Genomic DNA, 25838 nt, shown 5'->3' with positions numbered 1-25838 from the left:
GTCTGTGTGGTTTTGCAAGGTCCCCCACTCCTTAGTAGCCCCGTGTAGATTTTCCTGAAAGCTGAAACTCTCGTGCGCCCTCTAGTGTTCCCTGCACACAACCAATATTCCAGCACCACGAACAGTGCCCGGTGGCTCCCAGTAGGTTCTTGATAAATGTTGGATTGAGTTGATTCTAAATCTTCCGAATGATTCATTTTGTCTGTCTCATTTTTATAACAAGGTTGAAATATATGATCTCTGAAAAGTATTAATGATCTCTGAAGAGTATTTTTATTTTCAAAAAAAATCTTTATGTTGCATGTTATGAAGGGATATATATTTTTAGCAAGAAAACCAACCTACTCTTAGGAAAATGGATGCCCCAGCTAAAGAGTAAAGGGGGCTGATCCTTCAGCCAGTGAGCCCGTAGAGTCTGGAGCCGGAGAGGCCATATACAAACCTGCTTCTCCCTTCCCGTTAAAAAAGAAACAAAAATCAGACCTCATTCAGAGGAGGATTTAGACAAAGCCAGTTGCTTCAGAAAATATTTGTTTGGTGGATATAAACAGATACCAGGAGTGTCTCTGATCCAAAAAGAAGATGATTGTTTCTGTATTTATGCTTTTGATTTATCCTCCTTGATCATCCAGTCTAAAGTTTGTTCCTATATTATTCTCTCCTGATATCCTAGTTGTTTCCTTTATAGCTCTTACCAGAATTTACCATTTCATGCTTATTTGATTGTCTCTCTTCCCACACTATACTCTGAGCTCCATAAAATCAGGAACCATGTCCCTTTTTGTTCTAGGGTCTTCCTCTTAAAGTATGGGGCGAAGCATGTTTAAGAATTTGAGTCAGGATTATATTGCTTTCTTATATGGTGTCAAGAGTGTACAGTCTTTAAACCCCACCTTGGCTAATTTTTTTTTCTAATTCTCTAAGGCTTCCTCTCCTTTGTAAAGTGGGGGTGATAATAGTAGTATTGTATATGTTGTATATATTTAATGTTTTTATTATATGAATTATGTTGTATAGTTTAATATTATATGTTAACGAATATTTAAAATATATTGTATATGTTAAGGGACTGTGATGTGGCTAAATGATATGATATATGTGAAGTTATTAGCACAGTTCTTGGGTCATAGTAACGAGCAATAGTGTGAAATGGTGCCCAGAGAACTGGAGCTAAGAGGTGTCTCTCTGTCATCCCCATGGCACTCAGTTCTTCACTCACGTCTTGAGCGGACATCACTTAGCTGTGTGTTGGACACTGCTAGGCATTGAGCGGCATGCCCCAGGCGCTGTAAGTGGGGAATGCTCCTTTGCAAGGCCTCTCTGACTCTCACGGTGCCAGCATGTGTCTCTTGCTTATTTTATTCCCTTTTCTCTTCACTCCCCTTTTCCTTTCATTTAACTGACCATGATAAAGCTCAAAAAAATCTTTTTTTTTTGGTTTCACATATTGGTAGCATATTATCTTGTCAGAAGAAGTGAATTACTTTGGGCAGGTAATACGTGTCCCTGAGCCTGTTTCTTTTAATCTAAGACTTTTTGCTCTGAAATTCTGTGATTTTTTGAATTAAGATAATGTTGAAATGCTTGGTGAATTGTAAAGTCCTCTGTTAATGTTACTCTTTCACAGTCACTTCTCTCCTGAGTTTTAACATCTTAAGACAGTTTCACGTGGGTAGTGCCCCATCCTCAAATTCAGCAAACCAAACTTTCTCATCTTTCCTGCAAATGTGTTCCTTCTGCAGTCCCTAACTCAGTTCATGGCAATCTTGCAGTCTCCCCAACTGAAACTTCTACCCCAGCTAGAGATTTCTGATTTGACTTCCTTTCTGTCCCTCAACACCTGTGTCTGATTTGTCACCAAGTCTTGCCAAGCTCGTATTTGAAAAACCAGAGCTTGCCTCTCTCTTCCCATCCATTTCTACTCTTTGTTGCATTTAGTTCTCTAACTGGTCTCTCTGCCGCCAATCACATGCTTTTTAGCTAGTGGGATCCTTTCTATGAGTACAGTTGAGCAAATTCTCCAGTCTTTCATCTGTGTAACCAGAAAAAAAAAGGTACCTGCTTTACAGGGTGTGACAAATGATAAAGTTAATATAGGAAGCACTAAGTGAATGGAGGAGCAATTATTTCAACAAATGGAGTTACAGTAAGATAATATTTTATCAGATACACAACAAGGTATATTCTATTGTAACAAAATCTGCAGTCCCTCTGAATGTTGACATGTGAGGCTAATTCAGTGATGTTTAACTATACATTGTTGCCAGAAGTCACATTCCTTCTCTTCAGGAGCTGTAGGAAAAGCAAAGCTGATCTTAACTCTGTATCATAAATTAGCACCCCTGGTCCTTTTTTATTCTGTTGAAAATTTGTACTTTTTTTAATGGATGAGGTGATGTGATTTTTTTTTTTCTTTCCTGTGGGACTTACGGTAGGATGAGGAATGGAGGGGAAATTTCTACTTGATTGTTTAAAGTTTTGTGAATAATACATCAGCATATCTTCTTTGTTTCTTAGTTACATGAAAAGAGGAGACAGTTGGAGACCTTTATTGTATTAGCAGTTTCTGCTTATTTAATCCTTGTGCCAAACCTCTTTTCATTTTACTAATGAGACATTAGCGAGGTTAAATGGCTTGTCCAGGGTCACATTGCTGGAGAGCAGTGAGTGGAGCCAGGGCGGCACCGATGCTTTGACTCCACCCCGAGCCACGTCCTGAGCCACTGTGCGCGCTGCCCCCTGCACGGTCTGCCACCTGGCCTTTAGGACCCAGCCCAAGAACCACCTTTTGGAAGTTTTTTCTCACCCTTGTCTTTGCCCAGTAAGAATCAATTGTCCTTTGTTCTACTTACCTCATAGCCTCTCAGGAACTGTGGGCTGTACTTACAGACTCTTGACACTAGGTGGCATCTGTTTCTAGAAAAGTAAAATGCTGTTTGGGTCTCAGAGACTACTCTAACAAAGGAAGCGTCCTTGATTTTACTTATAGGCACTACGAGGTAAGCGGATGGGTCAGACACGGAGAGATGGGGAGGAGATTTTAGGGAGATTAGGGGCAGAATTCCCCTCAACAACCACGTCAGCTAAAACCTTTATTTTAGAAATACCTACTGAGACAATTGGAGACACAGATCTTTCTTACATAAAACCCTTTGTTGTGATACGTGTTGGTGTACGTGTGGTGTACATAAATAAGGAACTGTGAAACAGTATTTCTGTAATGAGTTTATCACATGCTCAGCTGTAGTTCAGTGGCTGAATAAGTATAAGTGTTGCAAACGTCTGATCGTAGACTTAACCAGTGGTGGCTGTTTTGCTGTTTAAAATGGTCTGCTAAATGAAAAAGTCTAATAGTTCTGATTTTCATTTTTTTATTGTAAACATATATGTAAATATGATAATGTTCAGTATGTTACGTCTAAGGAAGATCTTGGTTAACTGTGCTTAAACAGTGCATGAGTAATTAGATGTAATTGAGACACCAGCTTTATCTTCAAAATCCATATAGCTCTCTCTGTAGCCGTGTTTCATATGTGCAGTTGAAGGGGGAAATGTCTTTTTTTAAAAGTGTATTTAAGACAACTTTTTAAAGGTGCTTAAAATCTCTTTCCCTGTGACATGTTGGAATTTTATGTATTTCTGGAGTCTAACTGGAAAGCATTTTTACTTCGATTTGCTTTTTCCTGGTCTCTGTATTAGTTTCCTGTGTGTGCTGTGACAAAGTGCCACAGACTTGGTGGCTTAAAGTAGCAGACATGTATTCTCACAGCTCACCATCGGTTTCACTGGACCAAAATCAAGATATGGGTAGGGCTCCCTCCAGAGGCTCTAAGAGAGCATTGTTCTTCGCCTCTTCCAGTTGCTGGTGACTGTGGCATTCCTTTGCTTGTGGCCACCTCACGCCACTCTTTTCCTCTTCTTCTCAAGTGTGTGTGGTGTCCAATCTCCCTCTGCCTCTCCCTTTTAAGGGCACTTGGGATGACATTTTGGGCCCACCTGGATAATCTCTTTCATCTCAAAATCTGTAATTTACTCATATCTCCAAAGACCCCTTTCCTTATAAATTAACATTCATAGGTTTCAGATTAAGACCTGATAGATATCTTTGGGGACCATTTTCCAGCCTCCTTTAGAGAAGTTATTGCAACCAACTTAGCAGGATTAGTGACGCTATCTCTAGCCATCATTTTATCCTAAAAGAGGGCGGGTGGAGCATTATTATGCATTGGTGGGACTGCTCTTTTCAGGCACCATCCTCTTGCTGGTCTGATTGGGGCTTTGCCACCTGAGGCTACTTGAGAAAGCTGTTAAATTGGCTGAAGCAAAACGCATATGAGTTTGACTCTACAAAAGCTGGAAAAGGAAAGCAGAAATGATACTTTTAATAATGGCATGTCATTAGTAATTATTTTACAAGTATAAAGACCTATTCTTTGCTCTGGAGTTTGGTGCTGGATACCCGATTAGCGTTGAATCTGCATGACGGCTCCAGTTGTAGAGCAACAAGGGCTTAATGCTGAATTAAGAAGAAAAATCCCCAAGACTTTTCTTTCGTACCACCAGGACTAGTTGAACTCTGACAGGTCATCTAAATTCTTAAATGAGATTTATTTCTGACAGTGTTCATAGGAGCAAGTTTTAAGGTTATAGGTGAGATCATGGATTCATGGTAGCTTTCTAAGAAATTGGCAACTGGGCAATTACCCTGTCAAACTGCATTACAGAATTACAATGGAATAGTGATCCCACATGCTTCTGATGGCTTCTCAGGGCTTCTTCAACTGGTCTGATTGTGTGAATTATTACTGTAGGATTCCATGGAACCTTGGCTATATGTTATTTGCAGATGAATTTGGAATAACCGTTGATAAATACTGACATGGAATTCTTTGGTACATATATTATAGAGTCCTTTTGTAATTTTAGATTTGAGGGAGAGAACTAATACCCACTGGGGCTTATGTGTAGCAGTTACGTTTGAGACTAGAAAGGGGGATATGATATGAATGGACCTGTGGTATGTTGGGCCTTGTGCTAGGTTCCAGTGATACGGAAGTGTACCTTAGCTCATTTATACTGCAGTGGGGAAGGCAAGTGTCACCAAGTAATTACATAAAGAAGTGAATACAGTTGTGATAAACACCATGAAGGAGAAATATTCAAGCATGTACCCAGACAAATCTCCTGGGTGGAGGGGTGGGAGGTGGGGACTGATGGGCAGGCTGGCAGTAGCCCAAGTGCAGAGGCCAGTGGTGGGAAGATGCCTTGCACACTGGAGGGTCGTAAGCTAGGCTGTGTCTGGAGTATTAGCTGGAGCAAGGGGTGAGACTGGCAGGGCTGGATCATGCAGGACCTGTAGGCCTTGGTAAGTAAGGTAAATTCTGTTAATGGTAGTTCTTAACAGTTTCAAAATACTTTTATTTTTGCTATTGCATGTAATTTTCACAAGTGAGATAGGCTGCACACATGAGGCCCTAGAAGGGGGAATTGGTTTTTTACTTAACTAGTGGGATGTTGTTGGAACTGATAGTAGTCTGAGTAGTTTCACCCCTGGTCCACCTTGTGCTCTTTGTTCTTTTGGGGTGGGGGTGGGGGCTGTGTGTTTGTTTGTTGTTTCTTCTTTGGACAGTGCTTTCTTTCATTTCTATGCTTTTTATTTGTGTTTGTCTTCCTTGTGCTTATTTTAAATATAAAGCCTCTGGGAGTCTGGGATTGTGACACTTGAGCATCAGAGTCCACAAGCAAAGGCATCAAAGACTTGTGGAAGTAGTTCAGTGATATTTTTTCAGTTCCCATCAACCTAGAAGTCTGATATTTGAATTGCTCTGTTTAAAGTTTTAGAAGTTGGCTTTAACTTACATACATACGGATGATGCAGAAGGATTTTTGTGAAATCTGTTTTATTTTCCTTATATACACCTTTATTTTTTTATTACAAAGTAATATATGTTCATTTTGAAAAGTTGAACCTTTTGAAGAATATGTCATGTAACAGTTAAAAAAATTGCTTGTAATCTTTTTCTCCAAAGATAAAACTGTTAACTGGTGTATCGCATTGTTTTCTTAGCAAATTGTAACTGAATCACTTGAAAAATGTTTGTTCTGCTTTTTCTCAATAAAGATTTTCAAAAGTGCTCTAGCAAGCTAGACCCTGCTTTTTAAAAATATATGTTATCTTTTCATTTTCAGCCACTTGGGGATTGTTTCCATGTCAATGGATAATTTCTCAAAGATAAACTATCTGCAGACAAGTTCAGCTTGTAAACTGTTTAGAGTTCTTGGTAATGGCACAGGAATTATTTTGAAATTCTTGGTAGTCTTTCAGAATCAATATTTTCATTTTTCTGACAGATGTTTTGAAATCCTGATTTGTGTTTAGGATATTCAACAAAAAATTCCTTTCCAGGAGCTTTAAGTGAAAAAGAATTGAAACCAAAGTTCTCAAATTGGAGGTGAGCAGCTGAGCTCAAAAGTCACTAAGAGTTTATGATCCTTGTGTGTGTCCATAAAGGGACAGTGGGAGGCTAACAGGGTGTTGACATTTGTCGAGGGTCCATCACTGGGAATAGAGCGGGCACTTTACATAAACGAAGCGCATTTTTCTATGGAACAACTCTGTGGTTTCTTTAGAAACGTGAATATCAAGTATTGGGGGAAGCGGATTGTTTGGTTTTTTCCCAATTATAAATAAATAGGTTCACTGTAAACATTTTGGGGAAAAAATCTTTTTTTGATGTTAATCCCATTCCCCCAAAGACAGCCATTGCTGTTGGTGATTTGGATTGTATGATGATGTGTGTGTGTGCTTTTTACCTTTGTGGTATTAAAATGTGATTAAACTTTCCTCTTTAGATGCAACTCTTATTTTAGCAGTTTTCTGGCACGTTTTGTATTGTCATAAATTGTGTGCATTTGATACTAGAATCTGAAGTATGTGCATCCTTCCCCACCTGTTGGTCCAGTGAAACCTTTCCTGTTGATTTCCTGTTGATTTCAGGTAGTCCCTGGGGGTGGGTGCGAGGTGTGCCCATGCCAGAGCATAGTCACAGCTGCGTTTCCTTAGAGCCCGGTTGTGTCATTTTTGTGACACTCATAGAAATAGAGGGGGCAAAGCCTTGCACAGAACCCCCAGGGATCCCGTCCATCAGCATACTCAGGTGATTTATTACTTCAGGCCAGAGAACTAATTAATCTGTTCGTTTAAAAACTTTTTTTTTTTTTTTAAACAAAGATCCTTGTAAACTCTCTCAAGGCATACTGGTCTCAAATTAACCTATTCCCACCATCTCCCATCCTGTGAATACTACATTCATCTTTTCTGGCACCTGAAATTTGGACTCTTTTTCTCTTGTTTGAAACAAATAACAAGAACTTAGGACTCTCTTATTCATTATTCCTTAGAGTCCTTTCTGCCATCTCATTCTTTCCCCATGAGCCCATGTTTCGAGACTTTATGTCCATTTCAGAAGTTCTCTGTCGTTTCTGAGAGAGGCTCACAGTGGCCCATCTGTCATGACTTTCAACTCTCAGAGATTTGCCTTATGAGCAACTGCAGCCTGTGCCCAGCTGGGTCACTCCTTCCTGAAGCGCTGGGCCCTGGTTTGCTTTTGCTTCTCCTCCTGCCTCGCTAGTTGCTCCTTTTAGTATCCTTAGCTGCTGTTTCCTCATCTTGATCGCTAAATATTTGGGGGTCCCTCAGTCCTTAGACTTCTTTTATCTCTACTTACTTCCTAGGTGATTTCCTCTTGCCCCATGGCTTGAAATCCCATTAGTCTCCTGACTCCAAGTTTATACATCCAGCCTGGGCCTGTCCTCCAGATCCAGCTGCCTAAACATCTCTGCTTGGTTTCTAATAGGCATCTCAAACATGACCAAACCAAACTCCTGCACCCCAACCCCTGCCAAAACCCGACCTCCCTGTGGTCTTTGTCACCTCCATAACTGCTAATTCCATTCTTCCACTTGCAAGTACATCTGAGCCCTCTCTCTTTCACACAGTGTCGGCAAAATCTTCGGAAAAGATCCTGAGACGAACCACTTCTCACCGCTTTTGCTGCTGCGAGCCACCAGCATCTGTTTCCCCTCTCATTGATTGCTGTGGTCTCTTTAACTGCTTTCTCTCTCGTCCCCCCAAATTGTTAGTCGCTTTATTAGACCTGCTTTTTCAAAAGCATTCAAACTCTTCGCCACATGACAAGCATCCAGCATGGGCCTTTAACACTTAACTGCTGTCACTTCTCTGCTCTCTCCCTGGGAGTTAGTGCCCAAGTCGCAGAAGGGGCTTGGAGGCCCTCTGGCCTTCCTCCTGCCCCTCTTACCCCCTGCTCTGCTCCAGCCACACTGGGCTCTGTGCTGGGCCTCGGACACACCAGCTGCTTTGCTCCCTTGGCTTTGTACTCGCTCTTTGCCTGGTGCGCGCTCCCCAGTGCTGCCCCGCTTTTCCCAGGCCCGCCCTGGCTCCGCCTGAAACACTCCCGCCACTTAGAAACGGCTTCATTTTCTCCAGGGTGCTGGCATTTATTTGTTCGTTCGTTGCTTCCCAGAGCTTTCTTCGTTAGAATATAGGCACAGGTGAGGGTGAGAAACCTTATTTGCTGCATCCTCAGTGCCTGGAATAGTGGCTGGAATGTAGTAGATGTCTAATAATTTTCATGATTTTTTTTTTTTTTTTTTTGCGGTACGTGGGCCTCTCACTGCTGCAGCCTCTCCCGTTGCGGAGCACAGGCTCCGGACACGCAGGCTCAGCGGCCATGGCTCACGGGCCCAGCCGCTCCGCGGCACGTGGGATCCTCCCAGACCAGGGCATGAACCTGTGTCCCCTGCATCGGCAGGCGGACTCTCAACCACGGCGCCACCAGGGAAGCCCTCATGATATTTTTATATTGGGAAATCAGATCAGAGAAAGATTTGTAGCTGTTAGGCCATTTAAGGAGTCGCCAGTACTCCTTTCTTGAGAATTGTTTTTCTGCCGATTTTGGAATAAATTTGAGGTAATTTTAACTTCTAGATATAGTCAGTGGCCAGTTAGCTCGGATACGTCCACCAAGCCACGACCATGGTAGTGTTTCCATGTGAGCCAGCTGGGTTCCAAGGCAGAGAGACTGCACCCTTGCTCTGTTGGGAGGGGGGAGCTCTGGGGGAGCCACCCAGTGTCTTCAGCTCCTGTTTCTCCTACTAAAATATCCACTTGTGTTAGCTTTTGAAATTCCGTCTCCACCTTTAATGTGTAAGTGTTCTTCCAGCTCATAGTCTTACGGGAATGATCATGCCAACGGCAGATCCTGCACTCATGAGGGCAGAACAAACAGTGACCTAATGATGAGTAGAGTATATGTTCGTTTTGAGCTAAAAGTTTATCAATAGCCCCCAATTTCTGATAGCTTTACGAGAACTGCTTTTACAAAATATTCATTGTGAGCGTAAGTCTTTTGCCTTAATGATAGCTGTTGTTATCTGGACGAGTGGAGAGTATTGGTGCCTCTGCTAGGATACATCCAGACATAACATACAGTGTGTTCATACTAGTGAAATTCAGCCGTGTCTTGTGATTGACAGTGCTTGTTATGCTATGGTACCTTAAGTTCAAACAAAATAATATCAGTTGACTGCAATATAAATGAGACCCAGGATTAGGAATTTGCTCCATTTTGGATCATTAACCCACATTTAATAGAAATGATGTGTAAGAGTGGATCTCAGTCTGCGTTCCACACTGTGTTCTAGTACACAGTAGCTGGAGTATACTTCTAAAATGATTTATTGGTGAACTTTTCCAAATTCTTGGTAAAACTTAGGTTGATAGGTATAATTTCCTCAAATTAAAAATTTTTATTCCATACTTCTTAAAATTTTGGTATTTGCTCTTTGCCCTAACAGACGAACAAATGAATGAATAAGTAACTTAGAACAATAGTTCTGACACTGGAAAACTAGTGTCAGAATCACCTGGAGGGCTTATTAAAACACAGATTGCTGGGCCTCTTCCCAGGTTTTCCACTTTTTATCTCTGAGTAGGAAGCTTGGTTGCGACTTAAGGATTCTCTGGAGAGGTGACTTGCTCTTTCTTTTGTCTCTTAATTCTGTCTAAAGCCACATTGCTCTTTTCTGTTCCGTATAGTTACATTTTATGTGTTAATCATTGAGGAGTATTAGGGCTCCACAGAGTCTTAAAAACACATTCTTCCATCATTATCTGTAAGTTGCATGTTATATGTGGGCGTTCTTGAGATGAATTTCCTAAAGGACCCAAAGCGCTTTACCACCTTCTTGTTCTTTTTCTCTGGAGGTGCAGAGTCGGGGGTGAACCAGAAAGCATAATGGCAGGTAGTAGGGAGGTTGATGGCGGTGATGGCTGATTCCTGCCATGTCTTGCCTGTACCAGAGCTGCTCCAGCCGCCTGTGACAGCACAAGCATCTTGAGGAAGAAGAGAATTTGAAGAGGTCAGGTTATAATTTATAGTTTAAAAAAAGTACAAAAGTGGCAGCTCCTTTGAGGTGGTTTAGACCACAAACTAGTTTATTTATTCTTTTGTAAGTTGAGTGCCTTTGATCTACTTTGTGCTGTACTAGAGAAAAGAAAAATAAGTTCCTGACCTCAGGAGCTCTCAGTCCATTAAGGAGGCAGACAGGCCTTCACTATATGGTGACATAAGGGCTTTTTTTTGGCTGTGTTGGATCTTCGTTGCTATACGTGGGCTTTCTCTAGTTGCAGCGAGCGGGGGCTACTCTTCGTTGCGGTGCACAGGCTTCTCATTGTGGTGGTTTCTCTTGTTGCAGAGCACGGGCTCTTGGCACACGGGCTTCAGTAGTTGTGGCACGCAGGCTCTAGAGCACAGGCTCAGTAGTTGTGGCACACGGGCTTAGTTGCTCCACGGCATGTGGGATCTTCCCGGACCAGGGCTCGAACCCGTGTCCCCTACATTGGCAGGTGGATTCTTAGCCACTGTGCCACCAGGGAAGTCCCTCACCCAGTTTTATAGTAGGGGTGTCCACCTGGATTTGGCAGTGAGGGTCAAGGAAGACTTCCTGGAACATGAAGGAATTAGCCAATCAAAACGACAGGTTGTCTAAGTATAAATATAAGAGATTTGATCATCAGTAGGGGGTCTTCTGTTTAATTTGATAAAGTATTAGTTGAAAAATATTTAGCTTAGAACTGATGTATCAATATTTTACTTGCCCTTTCCTATTATTTAAGTAGCAGCATTTTTCTGGGTTTAGTGAAACCTACAAGAAGAGTCAAAAGATAGGCACAATAAAAGTTGAATACTAATTGAATTTTAATAGTGAAGGAACCAAGAGAAAATTACATGTTCGAGAACAATTGTAAAAGTATCCTTAATATGGATCAGCTGTTGTTCACGTTTTTGCCTAAGCATGTTGCTCTCACCCACATTTTACCACACTGTGGATTCACACAGAATTCCTGTGACATGAAAGAGACTGGAGGTCAAGTAAAAATTAATATTTTGTATTTGTGTTGGGTATCATTAAAGGCATCTCCAGGTATACATTTCTGGGAGTACTTCAGAATAATTTATCATGTGTGCTTTTCTGTGTGTTTGGAAAAAGTGAGGGAAAATGGGCTCTGTCTGGTGTGGTGAGATGAGAGGCCCTTGGGCAGCAACGCCTGGTTCTCCTCTGGCTACGGCTGCAGGCTGATTGTGTGGCATTGGGCGTGCTGCCTCAGCTCCATCTGCAAATTGAAAGAGTTATGCTAGAATCTTAGAGTTCCTTTAGCTCTCAAGTTCTCTTTTTACACTTTCTTATCCTAGAGCCTTTTTAGTCTGACTTACACTAAAGCATAATTCCGTAATGAGGTGATGTCATGGACATCCTTTCTCATTCCATTACCAACAAATGTAATCTATTATATCTTCACTTCCGAAGGTCCTTATAAATTACAAACATTTCTCACTATCTAAGACATTTTGTGCCCAAATTCAGCTAATTAAAATTCAGATAGTGAGGGATACCACTATATTAGCAAATACAATAATCTCAATTTTTGTTGCCATCGTAAAGGAATGCTAAGGCAGGTATTTCATGACGGGCAATACTTTGATATTCAAATGTTGGTCCCTTAAATATCCTGAATCTTGACTTCAAACTAACAGCAACAAAAGGATGTTACAAAGCTGTTGTGGAAAAAGCTTAACTGAGATGCCTTTTCTTCAGCTCCTCAGAAGAGAAGAGAGAACTTCCTTGTTTCCTCACAGAGTTAATAGAATGTTACCAAAACGTGTAATTTGAGCAGGTTATTGAGCTATATACCTAGGTATCAGGGTAATAAGAAGCAAAGATGATTCTTACTGGCAACTGAAAGAGATAAATATTTATTGAGCACTTACTGGTTACCCGTCGCTCTTCAAAGCACAAGCAATGAGCAAGGCAGAACGAGTCCCTCCTCATTCTGGGGGCACCGTAGACCTCAGCGTGACGCGGGATGGAGGGGGAGCCAACGTAGTCTGTGAAGAGTGGAAACATTAATTGCTAAGTGACTTTGAATACTCTGAAAATGTCTCAGGGGTCTGTGTAGCATATGGTCTTTTATGTATTTACCTCCCCATTTTGTTTTGTTTTTTCATGTTTTGTTTCTGTTAGGAGAGAACATTGAAATTATTCTCTAAGCTATTTGAAGAGAGTGACTAAATGCACCTGGGTCAGGCTGTCTGTGGGTATGAAGTGGTTGGGAGAATCCAAGAACATGGTGTTGAATGGCAGGAGAAATGGAGGCAAGTTGTCTAATGACCATCAGCAGAATCAATCAAAATTACAGCACACGGGAAAGGACACCGTGAAGGCTGGCAAGAACGCAGCCGAGAGGAGGTCAAGCAGATGTATGTACATACTTCAACTGTCACTCTTTTGATTGTGATATGGGGCAGTAATTCTTTCCACTTTGTAATGTGTATTCTGTTCTCTGTTGTTTTCAAAACAATTTTTTTATGTTCTCACAGTTAACAGTATAGTTTTTTTACTCTTTCAAAGTTATATCAACTTTTATTCTCATCAAACATTGTATACAACTCAAGTTTAATTCTTAATATAATGTTTTTATATGCATAACTTTATATTTTGTAGAATTTATAACTGAATGGTTATTTGTTCTATTAAAAATATTAAAGTACTGCTATTAAATTTCTTTTAAGTTCAAACTGTGTTTTTTTATATTTGATGTAAGTTTAAGTATGTATTTTTTTAAAAACTTACAGAGTAATATGAATGATAAAGTCAACCCTAATTTACATGATAAGTGGAAGTTAGGGCAGCTTTTCAAATTGTCACCATTTCTTCTATTTATATAGGGTGAACAGTTTATCCTAACAGAGAAGAAGTATTGATAATGAGTTGCTTTTTTACCTCTATATCTCTTGGTGGTAATGAGGCTACTTACTGAGAGTTCAAGAAAGTGTAGATTTGATACTGTTTCATAGTTCTTTTAAGAGTAGTAAAATGCCCCAGGATAAGTGTAAAGCTAAGTAGGCAGCTATATAAATATTGTCCAAAATTAGATGGCCATGTTAAGGACAACTTTTTCTCCCTTCCTTCCTTCCTTCCTTCCTTTCTTTGTCTGCACCATGCGGCTTGCAGGATCTTAGTTCCCCGACCAGGGATTGAACCCGCTCCCTTGGCGGTGAGAGCGCAGAGTCCTAACCACTGGACCGCCAGGGAAGTCCCAGACAACTTTTTATATTTCTTCTTTTCCTAAGGTTAATTTAGCCACAACTAAATAGCCTTAGTTTGTGTTGGAATTGGCCTACTTCCAGTAGATTTGGATTGATTAGCCTGTCATTTGCTACAGTTTCAGGTAGAGTGTACCAGTTCTGATCTCATTTCCTTCCTACCTTTTATGGGTCTATGCTATTCACTGGGCCCAGGCTGCCCTTAACTTTTCCATATCAGATCAGGTCACTGCTTCTGTTTAAAAAAACCAAAAAACAAACAAACCAAATAAACTAGACGATATCCCTGCTTGGGATAGGGGTAAGGAGAGAGCCCAAGACTGATGGGTTTGCCTCTACCTGGACACCTCCTCACCCCCTTAGCATGTGGTGGGAACCTGAAGGAACTGAGAAATGTAGTGATTATGGCAGTGGTATTGGCTCTGGTCAGTAAATTAGGCATCTCTTAAATCTTCTGTTTTTTTTTCCCCCAAATTGCTGTTGGCCTCCTTTTTGGGCATCAGTGCAAAAAGGTCTTAATTAGTTTGGTTGTTGGAAGTACATAAAAATTTAGAAAATGACCATTACATGAGCTACACTTTGCCAAGTGTAGACAGATTTGGAGGGATGGGTTGGAAAAACCCAGAGAGTGTGAAGATGAACAGCATCACATTGAATATTATTGGGCACAAATGGTGCAAAAATAGAGCCAATGATGAAGAGAAACAAAGCATTGCGTCACCTTAGATAAACTGCAACGACTTCACCTAACATCAGAGCCACAGAATACATGAAGCAAAAATTCACAAAATTGAAGGGAGAAATAGATAATTCAACAATAATTTGGAGACTTCAGTTCCCCACTTCCAATAATGGATAGAACAGCTAAGCAGAAAATCAAGAAGGAAAGAAGACTCAAATAGTCCTATACCAACTCTTCCTAACAGACATCTATAGAACACTCCACCCAACAGCAGCAGAATACACATTCTTTTCAAGAGCCATGAAACATTATTCAGAATGGACCATAGACTAGGCCATACTTTAAGCCCCTCAATCAATGTAAAAGGATTGAAATCATACAATATATGTTCTGACCACAATGGAGTAAAATTAGAAATGAATAACAGAAATTTGGGAAACACAAATATGTGGAAATTAATTCACTCCTTGAATAACCAGTGGCTTAAAGACAAAATCAAAAGGGAAATGAGAAAATACGTTGAGATGATTGAAAATGAAGACACAACATACCAAAAACTTATGGGATGCAGCTAAAGCAATGCCTAGAGGGAAATTATAGTTGTGAACACTTGTATTAAAAAAGAAGAAAGATCTCAATCAATAACCTTTCACCTTAAAACACCAGAAAGAGAGAGAGAGCAAACTAAACCCAAAGTAAGCAGAAGGAAGGAAATAACAGAGTAGAAATTAACAAAATAGAGAATAGAAAGAGAATAGAGAAAATCAGCAAAGCTTAAAAGTTGGTTCTTTGAAAAGATCAACAAGAATTGGCAAACCCTTAAGCAAGACTGATTAGGAAAGAAAGACTCAAGAATCAACATGGAAAGAGGAGACATTACTAGACTGCCTTAGAAAAATAAAAAGGATTGTAACAGAATACTATGAACAACTGTATACCAAGAAGTTAAGTAACTTAGATTAAGTGAACAAATTTCTAGAAAGTAATAAATTACTGAAACCGATTTAATAAATCTTATTTATACAAAATCTGAATAAACCTATAGCAAGTAAAAAAGATTGAATTAGTAATTTTAAAAACAAAGCAAAAAAACCACTACCTACAAAGAAAAGGCCAATGTTATCCTGCTACCAAAACCAAAGACATCATAAGAGAAGAAGACCTATAGACCAATATTTCTAATAAGTATAGATGCAAAAATCCTCAATAAAATACTAGCCAACCAAATCCAGCAACAGATGAAAAGAATTCTATAGCATGCCCAAGTGGGATTTATCCCAGGAATGCAAGTTTGGTTTAATATCTGAGAATCAATTGATGTAATACCATATGAATACAATCAAGGACAAAAACCATACTGTCATCCCAATAGATGCAGAAAAAGCACTTGACAAAATCCAACACCCTTTCAGGATAAAAACAGCAAACTAGGAACAGAAGGGAATTCTTCAACCTGGTAAAGCTTAATGTCATATTTAATGGTGAATGGTTTCCCCTAAGATCAGGAACAAGACAGAACTATATTTGTTCTCACCACTTCTATTCAGCATTGTACTAGAAGTTCTGATTACAACCATTAGGTGAGAAAATGAACTTAGAGGCATCCAAATTGGAAAAGAAGAAGTAAAACAATATTTGCAGGTGACATGATTGTGTATATAGAAAATCCTAAGGAATCCACTAAAATATTAGAATAAATGAGTTCAGTAAGGTTGGAGGATACAAGTATACAAAAATCAATTGTATTTCTATGCACTTTCAGTAAACAATCCAAAAATGAAATTAACAATTTCGTTTACAGGGCATCAAAAAGAAAACATATTTAGCAATAAATTTAACAATAAAGTATAAAACTTAAACTCTGAAAATGATAAAACATTGTTGAAAGAAATTAAAAGAAGATCTAAACAAATGGAAAGGGCTTCCCTGGTGGCACAGTGGTTAAGAATCTGTCTGCCAATGCAGGGGACATGGGTTCGAGCCCTGGTCTGGGAAGATCGCACATGCTGCGGAGCAACTGAGCCCTTGTGCCACAACTACTGAGCCTGCGCTCCAGAGCCCGTGAGCCACAACTGCTGAAGCCCACGCGCCTAGAGCCTGTGCTCCGCGACAAGAGAAGCCACCGCAATGAGAAGCCCACGCACCGCAATGAAGAGTAGCAGCCGCTGCCGCAGCTAGAGAAAGCCCTCGTGCAGTAACGGAGACCCAACACAGCCAAAAATAAATAAAAAATACATAAATGGAAAGAAAAATAAATAAATGGAAAGACACCCCATGTTCATTGATTAGACGACTTAATATTGTTAAGATGGTAATACTCCCCAAATGACCTGCCTATTGAATGTAGTCCCTATCAAAATCTCAACTGCCTTCTTTGCAGAAATTGACAGGCTGATCCTAAAATTCTTATGGAAATTCAGGGGATCCAGAATAGCTAAAACAGTCTTGAAAAAGAACAATGTGGAAGGTTCATACTTCTCGGTTCCAAAGCTTACTACAAAGCTGCAGTAATCAAGACAGTCTTATACTAGCATGTGGGTAGATATATATTCATGGAATAGAATTGAGAATCCAGAAAGAACCCTCATGTTTGTAGTCAACTGATTTTTGACAAAAGTGCCAATAAAATTGTGGAAAGAATAGTCTTTTCAACAGTTGGGGTTGGCAAAACTGTATATCCACATGCAAAAGAATGAAGTTGGATCCGACCTCACACTGTATGTAAAAAACTCAAAAAAAAAAAAAAAAAAAACTCAAAATGGGGCTTCCCTGGTGGCGCAGTGGTTGGGAGTCTGCCTGCCGATGCAGGGGACACGGGTTCGTGCCCCGGTCCGGGAAGATCCCACATGCCACAGCGCGGCTGGGCCCATGAGTCACGGCCGCTGAGCCTGCGCGTCTGGAGCCTGTGCTCCACAGTGGGAGAGACCACAACAGTGAGAGGCCCGCGTACCACAAAAAAAACCCCTCAAAATGGATTAAAGACCTAAATTAAAAGTTTAAATTATAAACCCCCCCAGAAGAAAACATACAAATAAATTTTTTCATAACTTTGGATTAGGCAGTGGTTTCTTGGATATGACACTAAAAGCACAGGGAACAAAAGAAGAAAAAAAAAAAGTACATGAAATTTACCAAAGTTGCAAACTTTAAGCGTTACCATCAAGAACGTGGAAAGACAGCTTACAGAACAGGAGAAAATATTTTCAAATCACATATCTGATAAAGGACTAGTATCCAGAATAAAGAACTCTTACAAGTCAATAATAAAAGACAAACTCCAGGGCTTCCCTGGTGGCACAGTGGTTGAGAGTCCGCCTGCCGATGCAGGGGACACGAGTTCATGCCCCGGTCCGGGAAGATCCCACATGCTGCGGAGCGGCTGGGCCTGTGAGCCATGGCCGCTGAGCCTACGCGTCTGGAGCCTGTGCTCCGCAACGGGAGAGGCCACGACGGTGAGAGGCCCACGTACTGCAAAAAAAAAAAAAAAAAAGACAAACTCCCATTTTTAAATGCGCAAGGGATCTGAATAGACAGACATTTCTCCAGAGATAGACAAATGGCCAATACATGAAAAGATGCTCAAAATCATCAGTCATCAGAGAAAATCAAATCAAAACCACCACTTCACAATCACTGGAATGTCTGAAATCAAAAGGACAAGTAGTAACAAGTGTTGGTGATGATGTGGAGAATTTACATACACTATTTTTGAGAAGATAAAATGGTGCAGCCAGATGTGGTCTATCCACACAATGGAATATTATTTGGCCATAATAAGGAATGAAGTACTGCTGCATGGTACAACATGGATGAACCTTGAAAACATGCTAATTGAAAGAAGCCAGTCACAAAAAAACACATATGATTCCATCTATATGAAATTTTCAGACTAGGCAAATCCCTAGAAACAGTAGATTAGTGGTTGCCAGGGTCTGTGGGGGAGGGAGAAATGGACAATAACTTCCAGTAGGTATGAGGTTTCTTTTGGGGGGATGAACATGTGCCAGAATTGATTGTGGTGATGGTTACACAATTCTGTGAATATACTTAAAACCATTGAATTGTACACTTTAAATGGGTGAACTGTATGGTATGTGAATTAAGTGTTAATAAAGCTGGTATAGAAAATATAACAACTTTGATAGTTTTATACATACCTACGTGCAAATAATTTGATTCAAAATCATATACTGACCCTTTGGCAGGGACTTAGACATGTAAGTGTTTATTTCTTTATTGGAACAGTGGGTGAAAAGGTTAGACGTCTCACTTTGTCACTCATTCTTCCACCTCTTAATTTTGAGAGGCTTAAAGTTATACTGCTGCTATCCTCTGTAACTGCATGTGCTGACTCCATGAAGACCCTCAGTGACGTATACATCAAATGTGAATCAGCACTGATGAAACTTCGTCCATACAAATTTGGCCTTGCTTTCCTCTCTTTACATTGTTTTTCTTCCACAGTTAAACCCAGTTACTTCAGTTATCTTTTTCAGTCACTTCCCTATTTTTATCCATTCCTTCAAAATCTGGTTCAAACAGGTGTTAGAAATAGGCCTGTCAGACTCTCTCTACTTCTCTCCCCTCTTCTCCTACCTGGCTGTGTAATCACAGGCAAGTTTCTTAACCTCTGGGCCTGAGTTGCCAGCAAAGTGGGGATGATAATCACACGTCTGCCCACAAGCAGGAAGTGGAAGGTAACGCCTGGAGGCTCCGTTTTGGTTCCTGAGATTTAGCCTTCTGGCGCTTACTGCAGACGGTATCTCGTGTTCCTCTTGTTTCCTTCTCATGCCAGCCCTGTCCGTAGTGGCCCTTTGTGCTGTCTTGCTACTGTGATGAACATCTGCCCATCTCCTGTGTCTCAACTCTTCCTTGGAGACGCAAGTAAGGCATCTGAGCCAGAGTCTCACAACTGTCCAGACCCCGTTCTTGGGAAACCTGATAATATTATCTAACAGAAATGCTCTCAATAACTAGGTTAATTTACTGCATTTAGTTTTCTGTTTTTGCAAAGGGTACGCAATTCTTAATTAGTAAAACTGATAGAAATAAGCAATTTCAATTCTTAATTACTAACTGGAATGGGCAGTGAAGCTAAAGGTTTTTAAGGTAGATTTCAGTAGTACTCAGTGCGAGTTAATTTTTCTTCTTTTTTCTTCTCACAGGTAATGGTAATTCAGGATTTGAAGGACAGAGTCGATATGTACCATCTTCTGGAATGTCTGCCAAGGAACTCTGTGAAAATGATGACTTAGCAACCAGTTTGGTTCTTGATCCCTATTTAGGTTTTCAAACACACAAAATGAATACTAGGTAATTTTGTCTTTATCCTGAGTGGAACAGATGATATCGTTGAACTTAAGAAAATAGATGGCTAATTTTACTCTCAGTCAAAATTTAAAATGACATTAAAGGAAAGGTTTTGCTGCAGGAGGATTTTCCATGTGTGAGTCAAGAAAAGCAACATAAGCTTCCATGAGTTGTCAGTTTTAATTCCGTGTTCTTGCTTTATCTCGGGATACTTCTATTAAAATACAGAGTTGGAGGGGCATCTCCATATTCTGTTTTAAATGTTGATGAGAATTACCTGAAAGAAATATATGCATCCTGTAAAACCTTGAAAATGTGTATGATTTTTTTCTACCTAAATTAGGTTGCATCAGTTTTTTTCATGATTTTATTACAAACTTTTATTCTTTCAAATACTTTCCACTGTATATAGGGAATTTTACCATTATGTTTTTTTTTAACATCTTTATTGGAGTATAATTGCTTTACAATGGTGTGTTAGTTTCTGCTTTATAACAAAATGAATCAGCTATACATATACATATGTTCCCATATCTCTTCCTTCTTGCATCTCCCTCCCTCCCACCCTCCCTATCCCATTTTTGCCATTATGTTTTATCTTTGAGACTCAGCTAGTCATTATAAGTTAGAGTGAATATTTTTAAAGACGTGGTTATATTCAGTATACAGGTAAGAAAATAGATGTGTAACCACTTTATTGAGTATCAAATGCCATCTATATAAAATACTGCCTAGCTCTTGAAATCTGTGACCCTTTAAATTTCTTTATTCTAATTCTCTTAAACATCATCTCGCTCCCAAAAAGGCCTTTAGGTAATTTCATAATTGACTGCCGCCAAGCACTAAATCAGAACCTTACAACTTTGTGTTGCCTCTTAACTTCCATGGCAAAGGCTTTCGAGTGATAGAAAAGCCTAACATCGGGGTTTAGAATGTGGAACAAGTTCTGGACCACTGTTCACTCTTACCGTAGCTGCAGCGCCAGTGACTGCCCTAGAGGTGCTTGATCACCAGGGGGGTGGTCACCAGTAATTAATTGGGGGCAGGTGATTAGAGGAAAATCGTGTGTCCGTTTTTTCCTATTTTAATTCTGTCCCTTGCTAGAATTAAAACAAGATAATTCATTTATCAATTATAGTCTAAATCCCAAAAGAAGTAATTCAGGTTAAAACGTGCCTTTGGTATTTTCATGTAATTTCCTGTCATCATATATCTTTACTTACTAAAACGAAGTGAAAGTTGGAATGGACTTGAGAGATTATTTAAATAGTTCCCTGCCGTCAGAGGGACACATACTTAAATTTTCTACATAGGCAAATGGATGGCTGTTCTCTGGAAAATCAGCAGAATTGGATGCCGTAGTGTCCAACTAAAAATCTAGTTTGCATTATTTTAAGCCCACATCCCCTATTTCCCAGTGAACCCAAGAGACCAGGGCTCATTCTCCTACTATTAGGGTCCTAATAGTATTTAACTCACCTGTTAGCCTTTTTTTCTCCGAGGTAAGAAATGTGATTCACTGTTTCACACAACAGTCTAGTGGCATTCAGAATACTACACAAAGGCCCATAATTACGGCCTGGAGTCATCATTGAAACAGATTCTGTTCGTTATGCCTTGTATACTGAAACATGGGAGCAAATAAACCATTTTTAAAAGTTTTCCATCAAAATTACAACAAAAGTTGTAGTGGCTTGGGAAAGAACTCCATGTATTCAGAAGCCCCCACGCTTTGACTATTCCAGAGGATGCAGAGTTACCTGTTACTGGGTTCTGTGACAGTAAATACTCATGTTTTCTAAAAAGTCCTCCTTGACAACTGCTTCTTTTAATTAGTTTACGCATGAGTCACTTGGGGAATCTTGTTAAGATGCAGGTTCTGATTCAATAACTGTGAGGTGGGGCCTGAGAGTCTCCATTTCTAACATGCTCCCAATTACAGTTGGGAAGCAAGGTCTTAAACCGTCTAGCCTACTGAGCTTTGTCCCGATGTGATAAATGGATAGAAAGTTCCTTATCAGTCGTTTTCTAGGGCTCACTTTAAAACATGTAATCCTAAAATGTCAAGTTTAGGTTTACCACACAGATATTGTTAAAACTTAAGACCTTACCATATCCAGGAACCTCTAAATTCATATTTTCCAGTGCAACATTTAATCCTACTCAGACACTTCCTAAAATAGCCGTTCATGGTGTAGATAATGCTACTGCTCCCTGGTTAGACTACGTTGGCTTTGTAAGTGTCGGCACTTAGGCCAGTGCGGTTGAGCAGTTGATGTTGCTGTGTCAAAGCAAGGTGTGCTCTCCGCCTTTCAGCAGAGGCATTCATTCCAGAGGTATTTTAACAGACTCTCATAAGCTGACATTTGGGGAATATACAGAATTTTTATTAATGAAGCTTGTTAATCTTAATGAAAGGTATATACATTTTCATTTAATCTTAGTGGATTTATTTGAAAATTATCACTTATAGTTCTTTATCTTCTGAGCAAGAATTTACCAGAATGTCACTTACCCCATTTTCAAAGATATTTTATAGACAATAAGGAAAATCTATAGTGCTTTATTTGAATAACCATAAATGTTTCTTAAATTATTAGCTTTTTGTGGACTTCTCTTTCTTTGGGGTGCAAAAGAAGTGACTGGAGGACGTGATTGGAGCTTTGGGTTTTAATTCTCCAAACTGTCCGTCTGTTACTTATATAAGTGGTCTCTTTGTTCTCATATTTATACATCTGTGATTTGAACTTAGTTTCTCTTTTTTTGTGCCCTCCTCCTCTCTACTTATTTCAGTTGTACCTTCAGGAATACTGTTCGGAAACAGTAGATATTTAATTATTTGGCTATATTATGAGTTGCCTGTATTTTCACTCTTAACGTATCCCTGTATTTACTAAGAAGGCAGTCAGAGTTGTGGCATGAATGCCTAGAAAAAGCATAAACAAAATATTAATTTCAATTCAGTTGACTTTTGTCAGTTATGAAACTTAAGTTCTTCCTTTTAACCAGAGAATAGAGTTGTTAGTACTACCTCTAATTTTTTTAAAAAGCTAGTGGAGAGGTGAATGTAGTGAAGCAGGAATGGATGCTTTCAGTAATGCGCTCTCGTTCAGGCTGCGCGACCAGCGATTTCATGGTATCCTGAGGAGCTGGGGGACATCACATTGTAAAGAAATGGGAAGAGTCCTACCAGGGCCCACAGACTTCAGCCTGTGTAGTCCTTACTCATCCTTCCACTACTGTAACCATCTAATTTTTATTTTCCTTATTTATATATTTGATTATTCGTATCCACTGTTGAATATGAATTTATAAATCGCTTTAAATGCCTCTTGAATATCAAGTGCTTGACTGGAAAGCATAAAGAAACTTTTCGACCTTCTAACTTAATATAATCAAGGGTAAAATGATGTTATGTGGGAAGGAAAGCGTTTTAGCTTCCTGGACTTTGTTATCATGCTAGGCCGACCCGTGGCTTCATAAAGTTCTTGAATATCACAGCGTTTTAGGGATTTCTGCTACAACCAATATTGTAAGTCTGTTTAGAAATTACAAGTACAAATTATACAAATAGTTTTTTATTGTTGTTGTTTGTTTTTGCATTTATATAGCGCCTTTCCTTCGAGGAGCTCAAGGCATTTTTCAAAATCTGACAGTTTTTCTCACAACAACCCTGTGAGGTAGGTAGAGAGCATTACAAACAGTAATAAGATACAAACTAACCTGTTTCAGCCTTTATAAATGTTCTTTTATGTTAAGTAATTGGAGGTGTCAGCATAAACACGATTTTTAGAACATTTTGCAAACCTCTTAAAATGGTCTTAGTAATAGCTGTATTTAAAAAACCACTTGTACTCCATAACAGGGTAATTTTAAGAGAAATCATCCAAAAATCAGGAGTCACTCCATGGGATTAGCTGAGCACTGATTGCAGGACTCAGCCAGGTATGTTTCTGGTTGCTGTTTATTTTCAGGTCAAGAAGGAATGAAGAGCTGTGGTCCTAGCATGACTCCTCCACTCGGCATCTACGAACTCAGTTCGCAGTTAATCTTTCTTCAAGGGGGAAATGTGTTCACGATGTTGACTCATGGTTTTATTTTATATCTTAAATATTTGAGCATTTTTCTCTCTCTTCCTCCCTCCTTCCCTTGCTCCCTTTTTTCTGTCCCCCCTCCTCTTTCCCCTCCCTCCAGTAGCTCTTGGTTGTACATGCTAATGGAAGGGCACGGTAGTGCAGCTAATACAAATCTGCAACTTTTCTTCATTGCCACAGTGGTCTCTTGGGTTTGGAAACAGAAAAACCAAATAGCAAGAAAACCTGGGAAGTCAGTCTCTGGAAAGAGTGGGGAACAGGTGTGTGGGAGTGTGAATTCATATGTTTTTTTCTGCCCCTTTTAGTAGTAAACAATTGTAAATGACATATTTTTAAATTTCTTATACCAGCCATTGATCAGAGAGGTGTGGAAAGAGAAAAATAAATGTTTGGTTTATTTAAAGTTGCAAATGTTAAATATTAAGAGGGAAGAGGGACACGTTGATGTGGAAATGCCGAATACCCGTTTCTCTTGCCTCCCCTGCCATCCCAGCCCACCCCAGCCCACCCACCCCCAAATAGTCGATTTGTTTCCACCCCTTTCATGGTGCTGTCAGGGTACCAGTCAGCGCTGTCTCTGGCCGAGCTCAGTGCTGGCTCGCAGCGGTGAATACAAGTCAGACCCTGTTCTCATGACAGAACGACACAAGAGGGCTCTCGTGGTTCAGATAAGAGCGGGGCCGAGAAAGGCCTGGGTAACAGTCCCAGTCCTTCCAGCAGTTAGCCCTCATTGGGCCTTATTTTCCTCATTTATGGAACAAGAGATAATTTTTAGATAATCTAAATTTTCTCCTAGCTTTAGAAGTCATGGCGTAAGAATAGCTTTGTGCAATTCGTACGGGAGATTTAGAGTGATTGTGGTTAAGGAGAGGACAGAGCGTGTTTTCTATTCAGTAATAGAAAATTAATTTTTTCTAAGGTCCTCAGTGCCTTTTGCTCTGGCCCTAATAGTTGTAACAATCTTATGTTATTAAATAATTTTTATTTCCCCGCAGTTTTTGTTACAATGGGATTTGACTGGAACTGTCAGCCAGGTGATTTTGATGTTCTTCTATAGGGTTATCGAAAACAACTGTCTCTTCCCCTTCCCATCTGCACCCAGAACCATTTTCTTCCTCCTTTGCCTCACTATCATTTCACGCCTATAGCAGCCAACTGTGACAGTAAGTTTTGACAGTAAATTACATTTTAAGTAAAGTAGAGGTTCTTGCTTAGTGGGCAACAAGGGACAGTTTTGGGGGTTTGTGTTTGAGGCAGTAGAAGGCAGGAAAGCAGAAATAAAAGTCACAGGATATGTGGAAGGCAGAATATTATTAACTCAGGAGTTGATTATTTTGTGTTGGTTTTAGCATATAAATTGTTTGGCATCATGAACAAAGAGTAAACAAAAGGATAGCTGAAAGGTATTTGTAGACAGGGAGGAAGTTTCAGGGAGCGGAGAGCACATGTAAAACCTGTCAGGAATAGCCAGTGTCCATTCCAGGTCTGTAACTTACTTTCTGCCATGTTCTTAAGATCTTCAGGTGAACTTAGTCCTGACTCTTGCTCTCTAATGTGTCGAGCCGTGCATTTACTTTACAATTGGCACCGTTGATCAGTCCCACGTTGAACATGTAAAGATTGCTTGGCTCCTGTCGTTTGCAGCCCCGTCCATCACTTAACATCATGGATTATTCATCGTATTTGCTCAAAGTGAACTACTGCTTTTCTGTTTACTGCGTAAAACTCCGGTTATCTGTTTCCCATCACTTTGTATTGCCTGGAGTGGTGTGCCTTAGCTAACAGCTGCTTGGTGGTCTTATCTGTCCTTCATTTGCAAATAACCCCGTGGTGTAGGGTTGCAGCCAGAGGATTTAGACTGGGTTTCTTAGAGAAACCCAATCTTGACGAAATCACTTAATGATGGCTGCAAGTAAGTAGTTTAATATTATAACTGTATGGAAGTTTGGATACTTTCACAGTTCTGCAAATCTTTATGTTAGTGGTTCTCTGATACCATAGTCTGACAGCCTAATTAAAGACATTTGGAATTGTCTAAAGGACTTCCACTTGTCTGTCTGTGAGGGC

General features: G+C 39.9%; 1 protein-coding gene across 5 annotated transcripts in view; it reads left to right on the top strand.

Moving 5' to 3' along the window:
- The window catches only part of KMT5B (lysine methyltransferase 5B), a 51513-nt gene that overhangs the window by 5347 nt on the left and 20328 nt on the right, over window positions 1-25838 (top strand). For 4 of the 5 annotated variants that reach the window (XM_082659362.1, XM_082659363.1, XM_082659365.1 and 1 more), the window contains exons 2-4: window positions 12604-12839; window positions 19533-19680; window positions 23289-23357. In XM_082659362.1, coding sequence (XP_082515488.1) covers window positions 12680-12839; window positions 19533-19680; window positions 23289-23357 — 377 coding nt within the window. In that variant the 5' untranslated portion in view covers window positions 12604-12679. Of the gene's footprint in view, window positions 1-12603; window positions 12840-19532; window positions 19681-23288; window positions 23358-24782; window positions 24935-25838 lie in introns of those variants that run through there. The other variant, XM_082659364.1, reaches the window with a different exon arrangement.

Source organism: Grampus griseus (assembly GCF_964374135.1).
Source record: "Grampus griseus genome assembly, chromosome: 8".
NCBI classification, from domain to species: domain Eukaryota; kingdom Metazoa; phylum Chordata; class Mammalia; order Artiodactyla; family Delphinidae; genus Grampus; species Grampus griseus.
Note: the sequence above shows the minus strand (reverse complement) of the source record. Positions and strands in the feature narration are given on the sequence as shown.